The sequence below is a fragment of the Strix aluco genome, chromosome 19 (genome assembly GCF_031877795.1).
Source record: "Strix aluco isolate bStrAlu1 chromosome 19, bStrAlu1.hap1, whole genome shotgun sequence".
NCBI classification, from domain to species: domain Eukaryota; kingdom Metazoa; phylum Chordata; class Aves; order Strigiformes; family Strigidae; genus Strix; species Strix aluco.
In genome coordinates, this window is record NC_133949.1 from 8,765,871 (window position 1) to 8,790,617 (window position 24,747).

At 40.8% G+C, this 24,747-nt stretch overlaps 1 protein-coding gene across 6 annotated transcripts in view; it reads left to right on the forward strand.

The window, feature by feature from the left end:
- Positions 1–24,747, forward strand: part of CUX1 (cut like homeobox 1) — a 284,858-nt gene that overhangs the window by 122,448 nt on the left and 137,663 nt on the right. For all 6 annotated transcript variants that reach the window (XM_074845469.1, XM_074845464.1, XM_074845465.1 and 3 more), the window contains exons 4-5: positions 7,847–7,925; positions 21,519–21,656. In XM_074845469.1, coding sequence (XP_074701570.1) covers positions 7,847–7,925; positions 21,519–21,656 — 217 coding nt within the window. The remainder of the gene's footprint in view (positions 1–7,846; positions 7,926–21,518; positions 21,657–24,747) is intronic.

Here is a 24,747-nt window from a genome sequence, read left to right on the forward strand (position 1 = left end):
ATGGGAGGGCTGTGCCGGGCGCGGTATTCTGCTGAGTGTCATTATAATGCAGTCCATTTCTCCAAATACAGAATTATCTCTGTATTTATTACAAAATTACTATGAGGCTCTATACAAACCAGTGTCTGGTCTTGCTTTGTTGTAATAGAGAAGCAAGAGGGTAAAGTCAGTATAAAATATTAGTGAAAGGTTACATTTTGGTGTTTACCTGCAGGTGGGTTTTGCAGAAAGGCAGTTTATGAGCTCATTCTTGCAAGGATTCCTCTGCCCTAATTTTTTAAAATACATAAACAAAAGTTTGGATCATCCGTAAGGGGAAAAGCGATTGTGGGTTCTAGGTCGCTGTTCACAGAGGCAGGAGGAGAGGCTGACGGGCAGGTGAAAACACCCACTCGCTTCACTGTGTAGCTCCTTCTCCGGCTGGGAAGCTGGAGGCGATGTTGCCCGGGCAGGAGCACCGCTTTCGCTCCTTCCTTCCCTGCCCCACTTGGCCACACCAAGCGTGGCTGGGCTGGCCACAGCAGGAGATGTTCTCCAGCCCGCCTTGTGCTCTCGCAGAACCTCGAGGATCAAAAGTGGCAAGCTCTGACATCTCCCTGGTTGGTGGTGTAGCAAATAATTTGCTGATCTATTCTCTAGAAAGTCGTTCTTTCAGTTTCTTGGGAAGTACACGTCCCCTGTTTGGAGATCATCTTTTTCCTACTTCCTGCTATGTGTTTTACCTTTTTTGCGATACAAAAATTCACGATTGGCCCATGCCAACCGAGGAGAGAGGCTAGGATGCAAAGTACAGAATTACAAGGGTAGGTAATTATTCATGCACATGAGGTGCCCCAGACAAATTGGGGCACCCCAAATGTGGTTTCACACAGGCTTCTTACACCCTTCAAACATTCAGGCACAACACGATTTGATTAATCACTAGCACCCTCACTTCTGATTACTAATCAGAGTAAAACTTTGCAAATCAACTACATTTCTGCAGCATTCTTGCTGCTTGTCTATTGATCCAGACTTCCTTGGAGTCGGTCTTGCTAGAGTTACTTATCTATGGCACCAGAAACCACTGGGAGGGTTTAAATAATGATGAGATAGAGGGACTAGAATGCTGGCATCTTGGTTGTCCAGGGGTGTCCTTTATCCTTCATGGACAGCTCTAAGCTTCTGCAAAGCAGGGTCCTTATTTCTAGGACCAGGCTGTCCTTTAGTTTATTTTACTCAGGCATGAACAATACCAAAGTCTCCAGTAAAATTCTACTACCTCACTACATTACAGTGTATAGTGTGAATTAATAGATATATTTTAACAAAGTTAATACACTTCCATACTCCGAAGACTGATTGCTAGAATAGTTAGGGAAGGGAATTTTCATAACATTTAGCACTTTGACCCTCCTTTTGCCATCCATATTTCGTCTCTCTGGTTTCATGCCATACCCAATCCATGCCAGTGTGGGACTGATGCTGGCAAGTGTCCTTGCCCCAGCCCTGGGTGCCCACCTCCTCCCTCATGCTGAGTCTAGCAAATGCACGGGATGACTCAGTTCAGTTTGCCAGCATGATGGAAAATAAATTCTTTCTCTCCTTCATTGCTTAGTTCTTCATCAAGTTGGTGAGCTGAATCATGCTACGGCAGTGCGATCACTAGATCTGATGCAAGAGAAGCAGAGCCTGTGGCCTGAGGCAGGAGGAGAGAGCAGGGCTGCTCCCTTTGGTGGATGGACTGGGAGTTGAGTGAGAGCAGGAGCTGAGAAACTGCTCAGAAATGCAGAGAGGTGTGAGGAGGGAGACACACGGGTTATCAGAGGATCCAGGAGAGGTTCAGCAATGATAGCAGGCCCACTGTCGCAGTGATCTGAAGGCAGGGTGGCACACAGTAAAAGCTATTTAAACAAAGCTGTCATTCTGCTGTCAATATCTTGAGGCACATGTTGGGCTGGGCTGTTTTACTGGAAAGGAAGATCAAAGATTGGAAAAGCAACAAGAAGCTGTCCTGTGAGAACGAGAGAGCTGAGCTTTCCTCAGGGGATGGCAGCGTTGTTTGTCTGGGAAAATCAGGATTTATCTGGGCATGAAAGGAAGAGAAGGTTTCAAGGGTTCAAGGTTGCAGCTGTTTCACAGTGGAGGGAAGAAGAATTGAAAGATTTGAGTCCTTCTTAAAGCTCTCTTCTTAACTTGAGGTTAAACCAACAAGTTGGTGAGGCAGGCATGCTCTTCCCAAGCTCTCTCCTGGTAGCGTACCTGTGCACTGCACCCAAGCAGCTTTGATAAACAGATTGGTATTGTACCACTGTGAAGTCCTTATTTTTGTTAAAGAATTTATAGCACAGCTAAAATACACACCATATGCTTTAAGCAGCTGTACAGGAATAATTTCTTTTTAATTTTGCTTCAAAACTTCTTTAATGGCAGCAAAGATAAAAAATAGTATTTTCACTTTTTCTTTTGTCAGCCGCAAAATAAATTAGGTGGGATGATGAACTATATATTTTTAGTAATTTGTAAAATTATAACGTTATATTTTTATTAATTTATTATATATATCTGTTGGTATTAAGAAAGGAAGATCAAGCCAACTGCCCGCATACCCTGCGCGCCTCCTAATTCACAGGCACAGAGTGTGTTGTAGGGCTGTTGTGGTGCACCACCTTAGAACTGATGTACTGTTTTATATGAAAGGGCAGCTAAGCTCTATTGTAATGGCTTCAAAGAAAGACTGATGCCATTGCAGAGCATTAATAATGCTTGCTATAACTGCCATTTGATTCCAAGGCAGCTATTCAAGAATATAGCATGGCTTAAAATAATGGTGCGTTAATGTGTTGTTACAATGCTTTTCCCTTTGTTTAATATGTTTCTTCCAATTCTTAATGGCATTTTGGTAGCTCCAAGTAATTGAAGACAAATGGAAAAACTTTGTGATGCAAAGCAATACAACAAAAGATGTGTAAGGGAGCTTTGCAAATGAAGAGGAATGGGTGTCTCGTTAAGGCATCCATTTATTAAAAATCAGAACAGAAAAATAACTTCTGGTTTAAGTCACTTATTTTTGCTTGGTAAGTTAGTTCCAGATTGGGTGCAGAACAGTAAAAGACATTCATGTTAAGGTGGCTAATGAGGGTGAGAATTACAACCGAAAAACAATGAGCATAAGCAGAAGAGTTAGGGCTACAGAATTCATGTTTAGCATAGTTGTGTGAATGCTTGTGTTTGAGACACTGGATACGTAGTTAATTGGACTGCAGATAAATCACCAATACTTTGGTAATGCCATACAGGCACAGAAAGCAATGTGGTCCCTTCACTAAGGAGTTGTCTTTGGGATGCCAAGTTGTCTAAAATCAAGAGAAAAACCCAGCAGTGCTGAGTGATCCAAGTTGATCTGTCGGGAGCAGCGCACCGTGGCCATGTGCGGGTCTCATGGTCTGCAAATGTGTTAATGTGCTGCTGATATCTGTAAGTTCAGAGAATTTAAGTGTCGATGCAGAATGCGTCGGCATCTGGCAGTCTCAGCTTCCTTGCAAAGAGCTTTATCTTCCCGTTTCATTTTTAAGTTCAAAAACACCATTGTGCAGCCTTCAGTCTGACTGCAGTTGGTGAGACAATACCATGTGCCAGTACAGCACGGAAGAGCATCCCACTTCCAGAAACCTGAATACAGAATCCAGGTGATTTGTGGGGCAGTAGCCATCAGACTTCAATTAATGCTGAAATTTCTTAGTGCATAAAGAGTGACAGATTCCAAAATAAAGCCACAGACTTTGCTTTTATCTTTTTGAACTTGACTGGACGTAGCCGAAACAGAAAGAGGCAATTAAAACTACATTCAGCATCTTCCTTGACATAGGTGGCCAGATCTATGGTGCTTACCTAAATGTGGAGAGAAAACCGCTGATTTCATTGACAATATTTTGATTTTAGCCAGGTGTAGTAGATATTAGACTGTGACCAAGCATTCCTGAAATAGGCAGTCCGTGCTACTGGAGTGTCATGCCAGCGACACTGGGCAACCAGCTGTCTGTCCTTGGCAGTGAAGAGTGGGAGCAGGCCAAGGAGGTCTGCAGGGGCAAGTTGGGGAGAGGTGGTTATGGAGGGGAAGGGTGTCAGTCAGCCTCTGGGGTGAACTTGGTACCCCGAGCAACAACTCGTGAAAGCACTTGACCTGGAAAAATAAGGTGGATAAAGGGAGGACTGCTCTCAAACCAGTGTGTCGCTGCGGTTCCCTCCATCTAGCTCCGGCGATATTTTAAAGATGAAGAGTTTGCTAAGGAGGGAGGATTCCTAGTGTCTCATTTCTGTTATCTCAGTATAGCGCCAGTGGTATTATCAAGACAAATAGTATGCCAAAACTTAAAAGTGAACATATGTTTATGGGGGTGGTGGGGAGTACAGAGGTCACTGTTGTTTCTTTCTAGTCAGAGAAGACATAATGGGGCCTGGTTTAGATAAATTAAGATTTGGAGCTAAGCTCATGTCAAGACTATGCTAGTGTAATTATAAGTTGACTTCTTTCAGGGTCCCTGAAGTTTTTAGAGTCAAATAAAAATGTTCAGCAAGAGTTTTATAATGTAGTTCAACTGTTTTAATGTGAGCTGACTGCAGCTCATCCTTGTTGGCTCCCGAACCAATTTTACTTTGATTTGAAAAACTTACAGTGAACTTCCAGATACTTACTTCCATGTCATTTCAGTGCTCTGTTTCCTCTGTTTCTGGACTTCATTTATATTTTGCTATTTTTGATTTCTTTTTCATCCCACATTTCCTTATGCAGCTGGAAGCTGGCATACTTTTTTTTTTTTAATTCCAATTAAAGTTGTCATGGTGTTTTTTCTAAATTTTATTTTAAGATATAAAATATTTGTGGTGCTCATTTTTAATAAAACTTCAAACCAGACAGATTGATTGGATTTTTTAACAACTAAAAAAAATCTTTCTGCTTAGTGGGATTGTTTGGAATTCTGATTCTGAATTTGGGGGAGAAAAAAAAGGTGTGAAAGTTCCTGTGATTTACAGACTGCTTCCATCAGAAAGTCTCTGATCTCCTTGGAAGATGCTGTTTCAATTCTACTTTATATTTCAATCACTGTATAACTGGTAAGGAGTGAGTAAACCATATCTTTTGTAATACTTAGGGAGAGTATAAGTACAAATGCCGTTCATTAAAATGTGAGAAAACTGTAATAGGAAAACAAATCCATCCTGTTATTTCACAGAAATGCAAGCATTTTAAGTGCTTTGGTTTTCGTAAAAGGGGCAAATGAATTTTTCAAAATACAGTACAGAATCAGTTCTGTAATGCTAATTGTATTTAATAATAGTAATTTAAATTTGGCTGTACTCTGCTGAGCAGCAGTGAGAGAAAATTGTATGTGGGAACGTTAAAGTCCAGAAGTCTAACATATGGTGTGTTTTGGCCTTCAAAGTCTGTCTTTATGTACCCATGAAATATCTCAACTGCAAAAGTCTTTCTGATGGCTGCCCCCTCCTTTCTCGCCCGTTCACAAACGGTGTCTGATACTCCCAAGCATTGATTTACACTACCCGGTGCCTCTCTGCCTTTGGCAGTTTGTTCCATATTCTAATTTCAAATACTCTTTGTGTGAAAATGTTCTAACCGAATTACTTATGTTCTCATTCCCTAATGAGCATCAGTCCATCTGTGATTGCCTGAATTAAAATTAATAAATGGGTTATTCACAGCCATCAATCCCTTGCTCTCCAGCATGTCATGTGCCCTGCGAGATTCCAGTGCCTTTCCACAGCCTTTCTTGGTGAACTCTAAAAGACACGTATGGCCAGCATTTCTTGAGAAGTGAGATTTGCTCTGCACGTCCTCCATCATTTGGGCCTCTGCTGCTTGTTTATCATCTTTCTAATACCTTTCTCTTTTTTTCAGTTGATAAGAATAAGTTGCAAATAGGTCAGGTTTCAGTTAAGCTACACCTCCGCCAAGCTACATAGATTAATCCAGATTTTGGGGGGATGTAAGCAAAACAGGAATTTGGTTTGTTTCCCTAAATATAGTCTTGTGTTGTGTTCCCGTAACTTGTCTTTTGCCACCTCTGGCCGTATTTCTCAAGATTTCATTGCTGCTGCCAAGCGCCATGCCGATCCTTTCAGTGTCCTTGGTTTCCTCCATGAGCCCTCCCCTCAAGTCTTTTCTTGGTTTGTATGTTGTGTGTTGTGCTTCTGTGTAACTTCCACAATTGTCCTTGTCCTTTGGTTTCCCGGCCTTAATCCTCTCTGTAATGATCTCTACAAGTCACTTATCAGCCATAAGACTAATCTATACAAGTCACGTGGCGATCCTGCGCTCTGCTCCTGTGCACTTTGCGTCCGACTCCATTATTTTAATCATCTACATTGTAGGATTCCCCCCACCCTCCCCCTCAAATCCTTCCCTTCGCAAAGTCATTTTCGTACAGAGTAAACAGAAGTGGCACCACATCTGACCCCGCAGCACCCTCCTGCTTATCTCTCCTCCTCCCCGCGCCGTTTCCTTTCCCTGGCACCCTCTGCTTCCTGCGCCCGCGCGCTCCGCAGACCACTGCAGCTGGGAGGGTTTGTAGCACACTCTCAAGCTCTGCAAAGCTCCCTCCCGTATAATAAAATCTCAGATACTTTCCTGAAATACAGATACAGTAAACTCTGTCCATTGTTTCTGCCTTATCTACCAAATCAATAATGTAGTGAAAGAATTCAAGGACGTTTTTCAGACAGGACCTTCCTTTTTTAGTACATGTTGACGTACACACCTTTAAATGGTTTCATAATATTAACTGCTTTTCAAATACACAGAAGAATTGATATCAGGTCTTTGTATCCGTAGTTCTTCAGATCCTTCCTTGCTTTTTATTAAAATATGGGAACGATAATCTCCATACTTTTAGCTTCCTGATTTCTGTAAGCTGTTGCAGAACTGTGTTAGGCTTTCCTGTTTCCCTCTGTGTCTCTTTCTGCTTTGGAGTATTAATTCAACAGACCTGCTCTTGGGTCACTTTGGGCAGTTTTTGTTAATATTTAGTATGTGTAAGTCCTCTGTTTCCTAGCACATTAGGAAAATGCATGTTTACCAAGAAAAGTTGCTGTGGAATAAGTATTTTATTCTCAGAGCTATAAAGCTGCCTCTCTTTGTAAAATGAAGTTTTAGATAAAAATACAGATTTCGGGGAAAATAACAGGTTGTGTGAGGTAGTATTTTCCCTCACCTGGGCAGCTTCTTAGATTAGTATTGTGTGTGTTACAAAATACAGAGAGGCTAGTCCGGGGAGCCTGGCTTGAGTTCATGGGTACAAGACAGCCTAGACTCTATGGGTCTGCGCCTGAGCTTTATTAGAAAATTGATTTGCATGTAGCAAATTCACAGTTGTTTAGTGTTAAGTATCACAGTGTGCCCAACAAGTACATCTTTTCATCCTCTCATAGGCTTAGTGGAAATAATAGAAAAATATATTTGCAACGATGAAGGCAGAGTGTGACATCAGAAGTGCACACGGTTCCTATTTGCTGTGTTAGATCTTAATAAGTGGTAAAGGAAAACAGTTGTTGGGGAGAGAACCTGTCTGGCAAATACCATGCTTTTTATAAAGATTTAACGTAAAGAAACACAATAAACAGTAGTGTTCATAAAAATATTAATGCTTGCTATTGTGCTGAAACAGGGCTTTAAATTATATTCAGTACAAACGTACCAGAAATACAAGACTGCTTCTATAGGAGACTCAGGTTCCATTTTTATGTATTAACTAGTTTTATATGAAATATATTCATTTATTTTTATAGCTCTGAGTGTAAGAGTTGTATTGGAACAAGTTTAAAAGCCTTCTTTTCTCATCCCTCCTTTTAGATCGACGCATTGGGTAAAAGAAGCAAAGAAGCAGAGGCAGCCTTCTTGAATGTTTATAAGAGATTAATTGATGTTCCAGGTAAGCAAATTATTTCCTTATTCTGAAAAACTGATGGCTTATGTTCATGTGAATGCTACTGGGCATTTTTTCTACTTTTGATAAGGTAAATATGAGCAATGGTTTTATTCTCAAACTGGTACACTCCAGTATTGTTTCTAATGGAAAGAACTGTAAGGCACGTTTCATGACTTCTCATTGCATTTACATTTTAATGTTTGTATGAATAATTTTATATTTTAATATTGTGTGATGCTCAGTCATTTGATTATTAGAGGGTTCACACAATTTTAACAAAAAAGATATATCTTGAAGCTTCATCGGGAAGCAGCAATGTTTTTACTTTTAAAGGACAGAGGACATTTTTCATACCCTCCGCCCAAAAAAAGTCTTACTGAAAAGTACATCACTACCAAATTTCAATTCTGTTCAGTGTGAGTGTGATCATAAATTTTATTCTAAGGCCTTTGTTGCATGTGTTTTCAACTTTCCTTTATGTTTGGCATTAGAAGTTTCCAGTTCATTTCTTTTTACATTTTGGGAGTTGATTTTTTTGTTTTCCCCAGTGGTAGATAAATACTGTCAGAACAGATTTTATTTTTGCAACTGTACCCAAAGATGAGAGGGAGTTAGGAGTCCAAGTCTCTACTTCCAAATCTTGGCCTGACTGAGCTGTTGGCAGATGACACCGTCTGTATGATATTATACTTATAAACATTGATATAATATTCAAAATACTTACCTCAAGAGAGGTTTTGAGGTATAACTAATACTTCTAAGGGCCTTTAAGGCCTCGTTGCAAAGCACACCCTAGTCTTTACTTGTTTTACCTTTTAAGGAGCACATTTCATGCATGCTTCAAATAAAAATTAATTTTTTAATGTCTTGTTTACAGCTTAACTCGTTAAAAGGTCAGTGTTTTTCAGATGCTCAGTCAGAGCTAACATATGTATTTTTTTATGCTTTCACATTTATAGTCAAGTAGTGCCCAGTGGCCAGTACCTGCTGTATTAAGTGCAGCATATGTAGAGAGATGCAGGGACTTACTATGCTCATCCTAGATGACAGTTGCCTCAGAAATGTTGTTTTTTAGGTTAATCAGCTATGGTCTGTGAGTTTTCATTTACTTGTTCCCTGCTCACAGTCTTAGTAACGTTCCATAGGTGAACAGCTTCCTCTGCACGGCTGCTCGTGCTGTGGAAGGGGTGGATAACCTGGAGAGGCTCCTGACCGTTGCTTACAGGGTGCAGGCAGTCTGTGCTGCCACGAGCAGCACGGGCATGGGACGGGCTCTCTCAGCTCTGTTTTGTAAAGGAAACCCCTCCGTGAAAACATACCCAACGTACCTGCAGCCTGCGAGTCCATCCACCATTCAGTTGTAAGGAGACAAGCTGTAGCCCCTCCATCTCATGCTAACGCAGCCCAGGGTGCTTGTTTCTTGCCATAATTTGGGAGGCGAGGAGGTTTGATTTCTGGTCTTTTTGATTTGATGGTCTGGTTTTTTTCACGACTGAGGAGTCGTGGCAAACGAGCTGTGTGGGATCCGTTGCATGCTGTTGTGCAGAGGCTTTTTTCTGAAGCCTGGCGTTATCACAGGTGCTGTGAATTGAACAGCAGAGTCAGACCAAAGAGAAGGCAGAACATGTATCTCACCCATGCTGTAGGATCTAAGTTGTGAGGGACTTTGTCAGTACTTCTTTGTAGGAGAAAGAATTTTCTCCTTTCCTTTATTTACAAGAGCAAAATTTACACTCCTTCTTCCACACTCCACAGTCTCTCTCTTGTCCAGCCTTCCCCTGTGTGTGCCTTACGTTGTCAGAGAAAGATTTCTTTTATATTCTTACTACATGTAAAAATTTCGGCCTGGCTAAGTTGTGAGTGCAGTAGAGTCTGTGGAATTAGAAGTATCTACAGTTTTTAGTCCTGTGCTCTATTAGCAGGCCTGAGAGGCACACGAGGAGCATACTGGTGTTGCTAAAAGCAAATTCCAGGTTCTCAAGAAGTCCAGCCCGTCTCCTGTAGCTGTATGCAGGCATAACAAATACTCACTGTTTACAACACATGCTGCAACGAAAAGGAAAACAGCTATTAGGAATGTATGGCACTGGTATTCGTCTCGACGTGGCAGGGCTGAGTTAGGCGTGTGCAGTTAAGGGCTGGCTTCATTGTTGGTGGTTTTTTTTTTTCTTTCCTTCTCATCGTATGTAGTCTTTCACGTTGGGTATGTATCCATGAAGGGCTCTCCTTTATAAAAGACCATCAGTATTCATTTATCACCTGTGTTGTTTTGCCTCTATGTGGCTTTATGTATCTTTCAACCTGTCCATTTGGTATTTCAAATATTTAGGTATACTTTTAGCTCCACAATCCTGCTATGTTTTCTTTTCGGTGTGAGAAGGGAGCTATGATGTTTTGAGAAAGCTATGACTGGAATGCTGCGGAGTGGTTATTTAGCATTAAGCATCACTGTTACATGACAAGGGTGCAATTTTATCAGACTTTCAATATCCTTTATAGGACCATATAATAATTGCAGCTGAAGTCTAATTCCCAGCAGCCAATTTTATGGTTCTTGAGGAGGCATCTATTCCTCTCCTCAGTAATAATGTGCACACTTTATATAATTAAAAAGGGCTTCTATTTTAATTTTACTATAAAATGATCTGTATTGAAACTCCAGCTATGGCACTTTATGGATTCAGCTAAGTTTAATGATTTTCTTTCCTGACTTGACCAGAGTTTTCACTCAGGCTCACCAATAAGGAATTTGTGGGAAGGGTGGTATTGTCCTTGTAAATTTTCCTATATACATCAGGGGTTTTCTCTTTAAAAGATAAACCAGGCCTTTTCATATCTCTCTTGAGCTTTATGATACTGTTAAAATAGCATTATCATTGGTTTGTGCTGCAAAATTTATCCTTCCTAAAGGAAAGTACATGTCAAGGAAAACATTTTGGTTTACGTACATTTATACAGCTGTAATTCTCACGCAGATCATTCTGTCTTGCTTGAGACTGAACATTTTTAATTAATGGAATTAATTTTCTCATTTAATTGCCTTATTTTCAGTATGCAGTAGAGAGCTAGAGAAAAGTGAATGCTGCCACATGAATTGCACTAATCAACAAGGTTGTCACAACTTACCTTTAAAAATAATGTGAATACATTTATTTGGAAGTAAAAGGAGGTTGGGTCTGTATTTTGAGGAAGCTTTCTTCCATCTGTTCATGATTTTTTTCTCTTTAGTTTCAGAAAATAAGTGTTTTATGTTAGCACCCTTGGCTTTTAGGGTCTTAATCTTGCAAACACTTAAAGTGAAATTGGAGCCCTGTTGTGTAAGTGTTTGGAAGAGCAGTGTTGCCTTGCAGAAACAGTATATTCATAATTCTGTTTTTCTAAAGCTTTAAGAGAAAAATACTAAGCATTAAAAATACTAAAAAATACATACTTTTAAAAAGGAACAGTGTTCACTACTTAATTTTTTTTTAAACAAAGCCTCACTGTAATTTTCAAGTAAAAGTTAAAATGTGGTCATCCAGAGTGAATGCCAGATGACAGTATCTGGATGAACGGGTTAAAGAGACTTTCTCTTTATTCTGTGTCTTTATTACTGTGCAGTTACTGCACAATGCCACAGTTGGATTTGCTCAGTTTTCAGTATTGCTCCTGTTAAGCATGACTTCTGTGTAGGCAAAGAAGAAACAATTCTGCCTTTAAACAGCAAATCTGCTATCTTGATGTGGCAGGATTAAACTGAATTTGGGTTCAGTGGCTGTTCTCCTGTAAAAGCTGATTCTGTATCTTCTGTCATATGGAGTTTGTCACCAAAGGGGAGTACCTGAAAAGCTTGTCTCCTGCCCGTTTCTCTCTCTACTCCAGGGGAAAATTCAGGTGCCAGGGCTGCAGGTGCAGCAGTGCCAGCCCCGGCCGTGCTCTGGCACCCAGCACACCCCTCGCCCGCTGCCTCTGCCTCCCCTCCTGCACCCCATTTTGCTGAAGCGTGGTCCTAACCCCCTGTCACTCCTCCCTAACGCCTTTCCACTGAGCTGCACAGTATTGCACCTCAGGGACACCCTGTACGAATATAATAGGAAAAAGTGTTGCGCTTTTTCGGCATACACATGTTTGAGAATTATCGTAGGTTAATGCAAAATACTTGCTCTCAGTTTGGTGGGGACTGTGCAGCCTTCTAGGGTTGAGCCATAAATGGTATTTGTTTCTGCTTAATGGGAATTTTCTCATCAAGAAGCTAAATGACTCTTAGAGTGTACAAGGGGATGTATGTGTGTTTTTATTGGAGACTCTTCACAGGTCTCTGTTGTGATCAGATTTGCCATAAGTTTAGCTCTATATAATGTGCATGACGTGTTTTTTAGCTCAGAGGACCTGCTATCTAAGGAAAGTATAAAATAACAGAGAGGGTAAAAAGAGGTTGTGGGGTTTTTTGTTGGTTTGTTTTTTTTTTTTAATGTGCCCTGTTGAAACAATTAAAAGCAGTAACAGTGAAAGATGGCTGAAGTGGAAATTTTATCTTTTCCTTACTCCTTGCCATCATAAATTGCACGCCCTGCCGTGGGGGCTGTATGTTACTAAGGGGTTTGGAGGAGGAGCAGGCTACTTCCAAGGGAGTTTTTCACACACCCATCATTACATGTAGTATTTTTATTTACATATAATAAGTTTAGCTTTGCAAATTCAAACTGCCCTGCATAGGGCTTTCTTTTTCCAAGGAATGATTTACCTTTTTTTGAAATAAGTAATCAGTAAAGCACAAAATAAGTGTTAGGGAATTTCTTCTAAAGGCAGAAATGAAAATTTGTTTCACACCCATAAAGAGAGTGCTTCATTCCTTCATCATAGAGCCTGTGCTAGCAGCAGTGTGAGATGCAGTGCTTAATGCTATCACTCCATTCACTTGTGATTATTGACAACTTAGCAACACTCTCCAGACTTGTATTGCTGTTTAGGCTAAGAGAAGACTTCCTTGCAAAGTGTATTTGATCAGTGTTCTGAGGTTAAAGATGATACAAGAGAAAAACAGGTTTGGCTTTTTTTTCCAGAAAACATTATCTGCTGCTTGTGTTGGAGGTGATAAATGTCTATGAAGTTGTTGTATTTATATATGTTATGCGATGTGTTTGGATTTTTTTTTGTAAAGCGTAATGTTAAGCAGAAAGCATAAAAGTTAATGCCAGCGCTGATAGCAGAACGTCTGTATAGACTTTTACATACCCAGATGACCCAGAATGTTGCATGATGTGCTTAAATTGCAACATGAGCACACCCAGCCTTTTGTGCTGGTAGGGAAGAGCTGGTTGAATATAAATTTAGGGGAGATGTAAAGAGGGGAGAAGGAAAAGAGGTTCACTCCAAGGGAGTGTGTTAAGCAATCCTGAACTAGAATACTGAAAACATAGTTTGAAAAAGTTAATACTCAGAGCACTCTTTATTGGGCTGATTGTTAATTGTTTGGCAAAACTCTGTCTAAAGAGCAAGATCGGGTTTAGTATACCCTGAGTTTGTGGAATATCAAGACTGATTAGCACAGACAATTTTTGAGGAATGTTTAGTATCATTACAAACTGAAACATTTTAGGCAGCTCCTGGTTAGTTAATAATATGTGTCAAAATGGTTGCCCCTTTCCAAACAAAATAAATTTGAATAAAATTGAAGATAGACACATGAAATGAAAAGGCTTATATTTTTGCTAACTTTACAAGGGGAATGAATATTCGTAACGTGCCTTTTCTCAGCCTTATAGGGAAAAGAAAACAATATTACAGTGAGTAGTCTTAGGAGGAGAGGAAGCAAAATGAACTTGCTGGCGGACAACTAAAGTAGTGCAGACACCCCCAAAAAACAGAGGAGTAGGGTATCTTTCTAAACACACTTGAAAATCTGATAAAACTAAGCAGAAAATTGAGCATAGTTAATACTTGAAAGAGTGAAAAGTGATAAACCCCTGTGGCTGCAGGCAGTGATTTAGCTTGTGGCTGTATCCCACCTGAAGACAAAATCCTTGTTGCTTCACTGGCAACCAGGTAAAAAGTAGGAGTTGCATAAACCCATGGAAAGTGCCCCAGTTCTGGAAGCTGGGTCTGGAAGAGAAGTCTGTACAGTAAAAAATGAGGGACTGTAGACATCGGTGATTTTCCCAAAACTATTCTGCAAACTTCTGCACAAAGAAATGCCTGAGGGTGGGGGTGAGAGGGACAGTTTAAAGTCCAGGCTGTAGACTGGAGATTCTGAGCAGCATTTTGGGTAGAGTCAGCGGCTGCTGCCGTTTTATTTTCCAGAACAGTCTGAATCGCCTGGGATGCTGCTCCAGCCTTTGGATAGTCCAGTGCTGAGGAATGTAGAAGTAGCTCATAATCACTTCAGTCTCCTTCCCTCTGGGGTTTGAATTCAGAGTCACAGTATAAAATACAATTTTGGATCTGTACTGGATGAATGCATGCTGGTAGGGCACACTGTTAGCATTACATAGTTATTTTCAGATGAAGCGCAAAGTCCTGGCCAATTCTCATCTTTAGTGTTCATTCACTTTATCCGTATGTTTTGAAACTAATGTCAAAATAACTAAAAATAGCTCTGTTACCTGAATATGTGGCTTGAAATCGGGCTTGTCCCATCACATACTTTTTTCTTTTGTTTTTCTCGTTGAATTAATAATTGGATAAATTCCTTTGTAAAAGCTGGAATAAATATTCGAAGGAAGAAATATCCCTAAAGCATACACTTTAAAAAATTTATTGTGTGGTTGTCAAGCCCTATTTTACTTGGTAGGCTGGAGGCAGGGAAGGAAGAGGGGAGGTGCAGATAAGGGGAAGGATGCAATGAATAGAAGCAGAAAGAATGCAATACAAGAGAGAAAATACCCCTTCGGGCACTGGTGGTGTTACCTGGAGGTGGTAACTGCAGCACCCCTGGAAAGCTGTTGCTTCAGGGAGTGGAGTTAGAGCAGCTCTAACTCTGGTGACAGGAACAGGGCTGCGTGTTCACAGCAAGAGGCAGACTGTGGATGTGATGGGGAATATTGGACTTTCCCTTTCTCAGTTGCAGGAATGTGAACTGGAATTAGAATAAACCCCAGCTTTCAGAGGGTTTAGTGCTAAGTCTGTTCAGAAGCTTTTAGGAGAAAGAAGGGATGATTGTGGCAGAAATGCTTTCAAACATAGTGGAAGGTTCTTTTTTCTTTTTATAATCTCGAAGTAGGAGAAATGAAACTTAAGAGTGCCTGTGATTTTTCTCTGTCTTTTGCTTTACACTGAGCTCAGTGTACAAGCAGTAAATTCCAATGTCTTCAGCCATTACTAGAATATTAATGATCAAATGAACATTTTCAGTTACAGTGTCTTCTCTTGTAACTCATTAGGTCCTTTTTCAGCTGGCATATTATAGTGCTGTAAAATACTGTATCACCTATTATGCTTCCCCACTTTTAATATTAAAAACTTTTATGAGGATTTATTTTGGTAACTTCTTTGAAAATAGAGTTAACTGCAATGCAATTCATTAAGGAGTCAGTCATTTCCTCTGCCTTATTTGATTTTTGTGGATACTAGGGTAGAGATGCATCTCATCATCTGGGGCAGGGCCAGAGCATCTTTCCAGCAGTGGCCATTCTAGAATTGGTAGATAAATAAAGGATGTTTTTAAATAATAGCCCACAAGCTTTAAGAACCACATTCTGGCAAAGGGATCTATATGATTGTGGTCAAATTGGCTATATACCATCTCGCATCGTTTCACTTAACCCTGCAAGCATTGGAGAGTGCTGCCACCGGGAGCTTTTGTCGTGATTAATGGGGAGGAAAGGCGCCGGTTTGCTGCGACTTCCCCCCCCCGTCACCGTACAGAGGGGTCGCATCAGGATTGCTTTGCTGCTTTCAGAGGTCTGCAGAATTTGGGATTCTGTTTTTTTGCTGGTAAGGAAAATGAGAGTCCCTCACCCTCTTGTGGGCACTTTGAATTCCCTTACAAAATGCTCGGACAGCGGGAGGGTGAGGAGAACACTGTAAAAAAAGTGGGGGAAAAACAAAAGGAAGAGAGATCCCAGTCCTGTGGGGTGGGGGAGTAAAAAAATATGTATAATTCTTGATTGAAGGAAGAACGTTTTCATGTTTTTTATGAAGTGAGGAGTTGGAGAGATGATGAGCTTTGTTTCAAACGGAATTACGGCTATAACTCTTCTGTCCCTGGGCTACCAGAGTCATAGGGGAAAAGGAGGAAAGCTATCATTTATTCCATGAAATCTTTGTCTCAGTCTCTCTAGGCTATTTCAATTTACCCCTGAAATTTCTGGGGAATAATTAATGAATTAATTAAGTACGCTGTGAGGTGTTTGAATATTCAAAAGCTACAATGTAATTATTATTTTTTCTAAAACACATTTTCAGGTTATTTTCAGATACGCAGCCTCCCAAGAAAGCACTTACTGCATCAAAAGCTAATAGAGCTTCTTCCTGCTCTTCCTGCCAGTAAACCAGAGCCCGTTCTCCAAAAGAAACGTTCGTTGCAAAGAGCAGCGGTAGGGCTGGGCAGCGACGCGTTTAGAAAATCAAAAACTTCTTTTACTTCGTGATGAAAGTATTGTGACAGCAGAGCTGAACTTCTGGCTTTTTTAAAAAGTTAAATCGCGTTAATAAAGTTGTGTTGAGGAGGATTTTCTTTTTTTCCCCTCCCTTATCATTTTGTGTGGGCGTTTCTTGTGAGCAATCACTGAGAAAGATTTGCTTACAGTGTGGTTTAGGCAACAGAAATACAGGCTTGTGGAAAGAAACACATTGCCTTCGATGAATTATTTTTAGATCCGAACCTTAGGAAACACATTTCCAGTGATATAAAATATTAATTGCCCCTGTAGTTCTGGCACTGTTTCATAACTTGCTCTCTTAACGTTTCCAGTGTTACGGGCCTGTAACGAAGAGGGAGGAGGGGATTTAGGAAAAGTCCTTTGTTTTGGAAAAGTCTCTTCAGGAGCTCCATTTTAAGATACCAGATGAACACATTTTTGCAAATCGGCGGAGGCGCAGACCCCGGGCAGGGAAGCTGCTGCAGCACCCGGCGCGTTTACAAGCGTCGCACCGCGCCTGGAAGCGGCCCGGCTGCGGTGCCGGGGAAGGGGCGAGCGGCCCCCCCTCGGCCCGGCCCGGCCCGGCCCGGCCGCCTCCCGCTCGGCTCCGCTCCGCCCGGCGCGATCCAGGCCGCGCGTTGCCGCTCCCGCCGCCGCGCAGCCCGGGCCGGTGCCCGCCGCGGGGTCCGGGCCGCGCCACCGTCCCGCCGGTGCCCGGGCAGCTCCGTGCGGCCTGGCCGCCCCCGGGCCGGGCCTGCGGGGCGCTGGCCTCGGAGAGACGCCCAGCGCCCCCCTTCAAAATCCGGAGCGAGGGGGCGGCTGGCCGCGGGGCTCTGCAGACCGGACATCGCAACAACGACAGAGTTCTGCCACTTCATCTGGCAAATCCCCCCGCCGCGGCCCAGCCCTCCCTCGGTCCCGGAGGTAGCGGACAGGTTCACCGGGCGGCCTCTCGCCTCAGAACCTGCCGCGCCCGAGGGCTCCCGCAGGGCCCCTCCAGGCCGAGCCTATTCTCCTTAAGCCGAGCTGGGCTTTTTCCCCCCTCTTCTTAAATAACGAGGGTGGTCCCAGCATACTCTATATCGAGACAGCTTTTCATCAGTTGCTCATCAGCATGCTAATTGCTGTATGACTAATTATGCCCTGAATTCCAGTTGATTTTCTTAATGAGACAGCTGGGTTAATTATGTAATCGTATGATTACATTAGCCTAGAGTGCCCTGGCGAAAAGTAACGCAGGCAGGAGCGTGATGTCATGGCAGGAGCGGCGCGCACAAGGGGGTGCATTCATTCCTGCCTAATGACAGGGGAGGGCAGCGGTACCCACAGTGCTCTTTGTGTAAACACTTAGATTGAATTATTAAGATCTGTGTCTTTTTCCAGCTCGCAGAATGAGGGAGGAACGCTTTTTTTTTTTTTTTTTTTTTTTAATAAACGAAACTCACTTTGGAAATTCAGCTGGTCACCGATAGTCCTGTTTTATCTCCTGCGCTGAGGTTGGGGTTGGTCTGAGCAGCGCGGGGTTGCGAGGTGCTGCCTCTAGCTAGTCATGTAATGCCTCTAGCTAGTCATGTTTCGGTGAGATCCGTCTTTGCGTTTCTTTTTAACGTTGTTTGTAAAATATGTAGCTTACGCGCGTAAGCAGCAGCAAAAGAAAAATTGGTCCTCTTGCGCTGCTATTCAAAAAAGATTTATCACCTGCGTACGTATATGGTGTGAGAACAGTCTGAGAGGTGTTACTGTGGCTGTGTTGCACCAGCTCGTTTGATGTGAAGTATTAACTGCTATAAAAATTACGTTACGTTTGTAATGTTAATTTTTTTCACATCTGTGTTCATTGAGACGTGTCCATCCACCTCCTTTGTGAGGGTAGAGGCTCGCCTGTGAGGGGACCAGTGTGGTGTGTCACAGCAGTGAGTGAGCACAGGGACGTGCAATGGCACCCAAAGGGAATTTTATTGGGAAATAAAGGCAGGAACAGGCTCTAGAGATACTGTTTTTAAAATACAGCAGTTCCTGTTTCTGCTGTGGTAGCGTGGAGGAAGCCTTACCAGCGATCGGATCCAGATGTGCTGGGCTGTGTACAAACACATGATGCAGAGGGCTTCTTCATGGGTATGGGATGCAACAAGTGGATTAGGAAAGTGAAAAAGAATAGGAAGCAGTAGGAAAAAATATACCAAATTAATATAAAAATAGACATCTCAATTTGGGGCGATAATGTTCTCACAAAACACTTTTTCAAGTTCTGGATGATTAGATTCCTTTTACCAATTTTCTCATTTCTTACTCATCTTGTGCCTAGCAGGGATACTGAACTTTTACATGCTAGAGAAGATTCAAACCAAGAGAATAATTTGTGATGAGTTTTCCACATTTAAGTGTTAAGTGAGGTGATTTTTCTCTTTTACAGACTACAGAAAGGGCATTTCCTTCTCTGCCTCTCTCCATAAGTTAGTGCCACTTGATTTTTTTGAAATGTGTATGCCTGTTGTTTGTGTAATGAATTGAAAGTTTTGGTCCATTGCTTGTTTAAAAATTCAGTGACCTCCTGTTAAATGACATGAAGCATACTTTGTAAGTCTGGTTAATACCAAAAGGTATGCTTTTTCATGCATGCATATGTTGGGAAAAGGAGAGTATTTTTATTTATTTTTAAATCCACTCCACTCAGGTAAGAAAAAAGTTGTTCTGACTGTAAGGTTTATACTTGTTTCAGATTAATTGGGTGTCTATAAATACTTCAGAAATCATGGGGTTTTAGGTTCTTTGAGATTAAAAAACATGTTGGGGCTTGCCATAAAAAAATGAAGTATTTGTCTCTCTGCCCAAAATGTCTTGGTCATTTTATTGTCGTGCAATGATTAGTTTTCTTTAATGCAGTTTATAAAAATTAAGTCTAAGAGGTGCTTCAGCCATGGATTTTACATGTCCTTAAGCAGTATTTAGTGGCTGCAGGCCATTAGTCCTTCAAATAGGCTCTAGTAAAGTTTCAAGTTTAATGCACAGAGACTGTTTTTACATTTTGTTTGTTCTGCCACTGTTTTGCTACTTGAACATTAACCTTTAATAGAGCTAAATTAAATATACATGTCCTGATGAATAATTATGAGATTGCAGGCATTTTCATTTTGTACATAAAGCTTCTCAGGGATTGCAAATTTGACTAAAGGTTTAGTCATTATTCACTTTATAATGCCCATGTTATTTTTGTCTTTTAATTTTTTACTGATTTAAATATAAAAAGCCCTGAGTATTTGGAGCAAAATACTTCTTGGGGGCGTTGTGACTTTTTACAATGTGCATGTTAAAACAAGGGGGGGAAAGTGCACCTACAATTTTGTAAAGTTCAGTTTCTTCCATTGTGGCATTTTAACACTATCGTATAGAAATATCATAGCTGAAGCTTAAGAGCTCTTCCTGATATATTTTGCGGTTCCTGTAATGATTTCAGCCGCAGATAGATTGAGACAATCCAGCCTTTCTTTATGTTCAGCAGATGAATGTCCTGGGCTAGCTCTTTTGGAGAAATGCTGAGCTGCAGAAGTGTGACAAAACGGTCATTCCAGATAAAGGTCGGCAGACCTACACGGGAGAAGGGGGATGTTGTGACAGCCCGTACCGTAATTGGACCATGCATAAATATTGCAGGGCCTTTAACTCGTGCTACTGCTGTGACTTAAACTCTATATTTAATTCCTTACCTGTACCCCCTGTCTCTACCACAATAACATTTTAAGTTTGATTTATTATAAATATTTTAATACAGATAATAATAACGAAAAGTATTTGGCCTAAAAAGCATAAATGAAAAAGCTATGTAGTCATAAACTATGTATGTACAGAGAGCAGATGACAAGCAACCTAGATTTTGTATTATGAACAGGGTAATGCCATAAGCTGTTGAAGAACCGAAGTAACAAAGTGTAGCAGGCTGCTACTTATAATGTCTCTGAGCTCAACATAACCCAGTACTATTCTTTTATAAACTCTGAAACAACGCTGGCATATTGAAAAAACACACGGGCTCATGCTTAATGTGTTAACAGAGGTACAATAGACTTATTATGTGTTTCCAGAGACTGAGGGTGGTCTGAAAAATTAATGACTGTGGTGGTTGAAAATTAAGTGAACTCCCTAATATATACTGTTGTTGATCCACTGAGTTTGGTGTTTAGCATTCCTCAACAGGAGACTAAATCTTTGCAGCCATTTCACAAGAGATGCTGGCGCCCATAATAGAAATATATTCAATAATCTTTTATAAGTCCATTGGACTCCAGCATTTTCCTATTCTGATTGGGAAGAAGTCCCAGAATAGAGCACGCGTGCACACATCAGGTGTGTGCTAAGGACTCTCTTTAGCAGAAGGGGATGAACATCAGAGAATTGATACTGAGAGGACATTCAAAATAATTTCTAATTTCTATTCAATTAGTAGTATAAAAAAAAAGAGGGAACAAGAGTCACAAAACCCAGAGTTCATGGAATTAATTACATCCAGACAATATTTCTGATTATTATTGATCTGTCAGTTAAAAAAGTATAGCTCAGATCTCCGTGATCAATTAACTTTTTTGAGCTCAGCTGTGCAGGAGGGCACTATTTCCTTCAGAATTTTGCCCCCACAGAAGCAGAGGTATGTGAGGGACACTAGCTGTGTCAGTAAGCCGTGCAGTTTGATTGCTTTTTACCTGGAAATTCTCAGTTTGCAAGTAAAAATTTGAAACTTAAGACTCTCACATGCCTTCATATCACGACTGTCTGCAGCCAGGGACACTGCCCTGTGGATTAACACCAGGATGAAGAAGGCATGCCCCAATTTAAAGGGGAACATAAATACAGTGAACTATCTCTATTTTTTTGAAGTTTGCAGGCTATGAGATGAAGAACATCCAGGACTAATAACTCAAAGTAGGGCTTTACTGGCACTTAAAATGGATATTAATAGAGAAAAAAGGACACTTGTGCTCTGAGCTGCTTGAGTCACAGAAGTGTTCCTGTTATCTTACGTTTTATTTTACTGTTTCTTTTTCAGATCCTGTTCCAGCCTTGGATTTAGGACAGCAGCTTCAGCTGAAGGTTCAACGTATGCACGATATTGAAACAGAGAACCAGAAACTTAGGGAAACTCTAGAGGAATACAATAAAGAATTCGCTGAGGTGAAAAATCAGGGTAGGTTGCAAACATTTTCTTTTATCAGCTTTTAATGCATACTGAAATTTGAAGACGGGGATTAAATTCAGTTTTATTTCTTTCAGGTACGGTTGACAGTAGCATTGAAATTCAGTAAAGAAAGTATAATAGTCTATTATAGCCACCTCTGTATTTATGCGTATAGATATGGCTTCGGCTAGACTCTTTGGGTTTCTCTAAAAGTCTTGTCTTCTTTAACACCAAGTCAGAGAATAGAGCTGTTATTCTGCATGTTCAGTTGTAGCCTTCAGCACTACCTGAAAATTACACCCCTGACTGAAGTTAGATGTAGACATTTTATAAGAGATGCTGCTACTGCTGACATCAAGCTGAATGTGGGTGTGGGTGCTTGTAGTATATACATTTTACACAGACAAACACAAAAATCCAGTATTTTATACACACATACAAATCTGTACAAAATGAAACTTTTTCTGTACTCTGTTTTTCCTTATCTAAATGTCTTACTGGAGTACATTCAGCGTACATACTTTATCTTTGCTCTAGAGACTATCCACAGAGCAATGTAAATACAAGCTAATGCTGGTTAATTATTTAAGCAAGTTTTAATGAGACCAGAGTACATGAAAATACATGAAAATGTCAATGAGATTTAAAGCCTGTTGTCTTTAAGAATGTTCAAGTTTTCTTGTGATTCAGAAGAAAGTTTCCTGCACCAGTACACCTACTTGCCTATACACAGGACTTTTCATTTCTGTGTTTAATACTTAGTTGTGGGTGGTGGAAAGGTAAATTGTCTGGCATTTGGGAAAATGGAGATTTTTTTAAAAATACTATGGAGCTGTTGCACCTAAGTGGGGAACATTTGAAAGCTAAAGTAGCAACTGATTTGGTTCTGTTACATCTCAATTTCAGCAGAAGGGGTGTATATGCAGTTAGATATTTTGCTTTAATATAGAGGGTGTGACCTATGGAGAGGACAGGTATCAGCATGCAAGGATTCAGGCCAGACTGCAAAAGATGTCAGGTGGGAGCTGTAATGCTCTAAGCCCAACAGTGTATTTGCTGGAAATGTACAATAATTGCAGTTCACTGTGCAGAATTTTCCTGAGGCTGTGCATTCTGTACATCCAGGCATGACATAGGGGTTCATCCCAGAAAGTGGAAGAGATCTTGACTTCCAGAGTTTTTTGCTGCAGCCACTCATAAACTGGCCTTTTTTTTTTTTCCCCAGTGTGCACTACCTTCCTTTCTGTTTTGCCACTGTACTCTTTGCATAGTTTTTCACTCCAGTGCAATAGTTTTACACTCTGTTTCAAACAGGGATTAATAAGATATCCAGGCAAAAGCCTGTTGTTAGCTAAGGGTGCTTTGATCAGTTAATCTCTCTGTTTGGAGGGCTGTGTATGAGCTGTACAGGGCTACTTCCAAACCTGGTATGAATGGCAATGGCTAACAAGTTTTAGCTGACCTGAACAGTAAAGAAGGCACTTAGTGCTTCAAGCAGTGTAGAGGATTAAACTGTGCTTGTCCAACACATCTATTGTTAGGTGCTTAAAGGTAAAACCAGCTTTTGTTACAAAAGTCATAATTTTTTCCCATATTTGTGCACTACTTGCACTCATTTTTTGTAGTTTTGTTTCCTTTTCAAATGAAACGTTCCAATTTCATCAAGATACAACTAAATGCATTTCCATAGGATTATTTAACTCTCTGCTTCTCTATATACCTGAATACTTTTGCAGATTTATGTCTGAAAATACCTGGAGCAAAGGTGTCTCCAGTAGAAAGACAACCTCCTTTGTATGTGTGAACGAGCATCCTTTTGTCTATGTGAAGGAGCATCCTTTGCTTATTCAGGAAAAGATCAGAATTTGTATTACTTCCCGGATCTCAGAGAAGAATTTTCCTTTGCTTTAAAAAAAAAAAAAAAGTGTCCTTTTCACGGCCTATTACTCAGTAATGAGCCTCATCTGATTTTTGCACGGCTAGCAAAATCCCGCTCCTTCATTCAAAAGTAGCTGGTTTGCTGGCAATCATTTTTCCCACTCTTCCCCCCCTTTTTTGTGGTCACAGTGGCCCAAGCTGCCTTCAGTGTAATTCCCAGACAGCAGGCCTTGTCACCAGTTATCTACTGTCTGACTTTACAGTTCTGTAGTCAAGTCTAAAAGTCTAGACTTTGAAAGGATTATGCATGGTTTTGTGTGATATTATTGAGATTTTTTTCGCCAAGTGTGTAGGCTTTAGTTTTCATAGTAGAGTTTGTCTTTCTACGATGTTTCTGCAGAATGAGAAGCTTTTTATGTCCAAAGGTATTCTTTCATAAGGCCTGGTTAATGGCATCTGTTAATAAGCTGATGTCTTTAAACCACCGCGTCTCTGTGTAAGTACATTGAAATGTATTGCTAGCTGCGAGTCTTCTGGCAGTCTAACGCTTTTTCCAAATTCCATTATTGTTACAAAGCATACCCTGGTGAATGTCCTGCTTTTCCTCTGATGAGCCCTATAAGGATTCAGTCCTTTCCTGTGGGTGGGATCAGAGGGCTTTCACGTAGGAACGGATCAGGGCACGTAACAAGATGCTGTCCATCAGAGGCTGTGCTGTAACTCTGCAGGTTTATGCATCTTCTCTCATCCATTACCAGGCACAGTAAATGCAAAATAGCTTCTTTATCTGAGAGAAGGGTTTCTGCAAATTCCCTGGAAGGCTACAAGTGCACTCAGAAAGTTATAACAGTTAATGATTGTGCATAAAACCCGGTGTCGATGACAAGGCAGTTAGAGCAACTAGAGTATGAAGGGCTCCAGAGTGTCTGTTGAATCTGATCTACTGTTAATACAGCAGTTAAATCTTAACTGCCATATTTTTCATCAGTTGTGAAACAGAACGTAGCTGTATCCCAGATATGTGTTCAATTAGTGTTAGATTGCATCTGTGCATGAACCATAGTAAAACTGCCTCTTTTTACATGAGCACAGTTGTGTGAATTAACTGTCCTATGTGTAAATGCATACTTAAACCTACACTGGGACTTTATTAATCTCCACTCAGCAGCGAGCTAATTTGAGACTAGTCAATAAGGTGATATTATATTTTACAATTGATTTT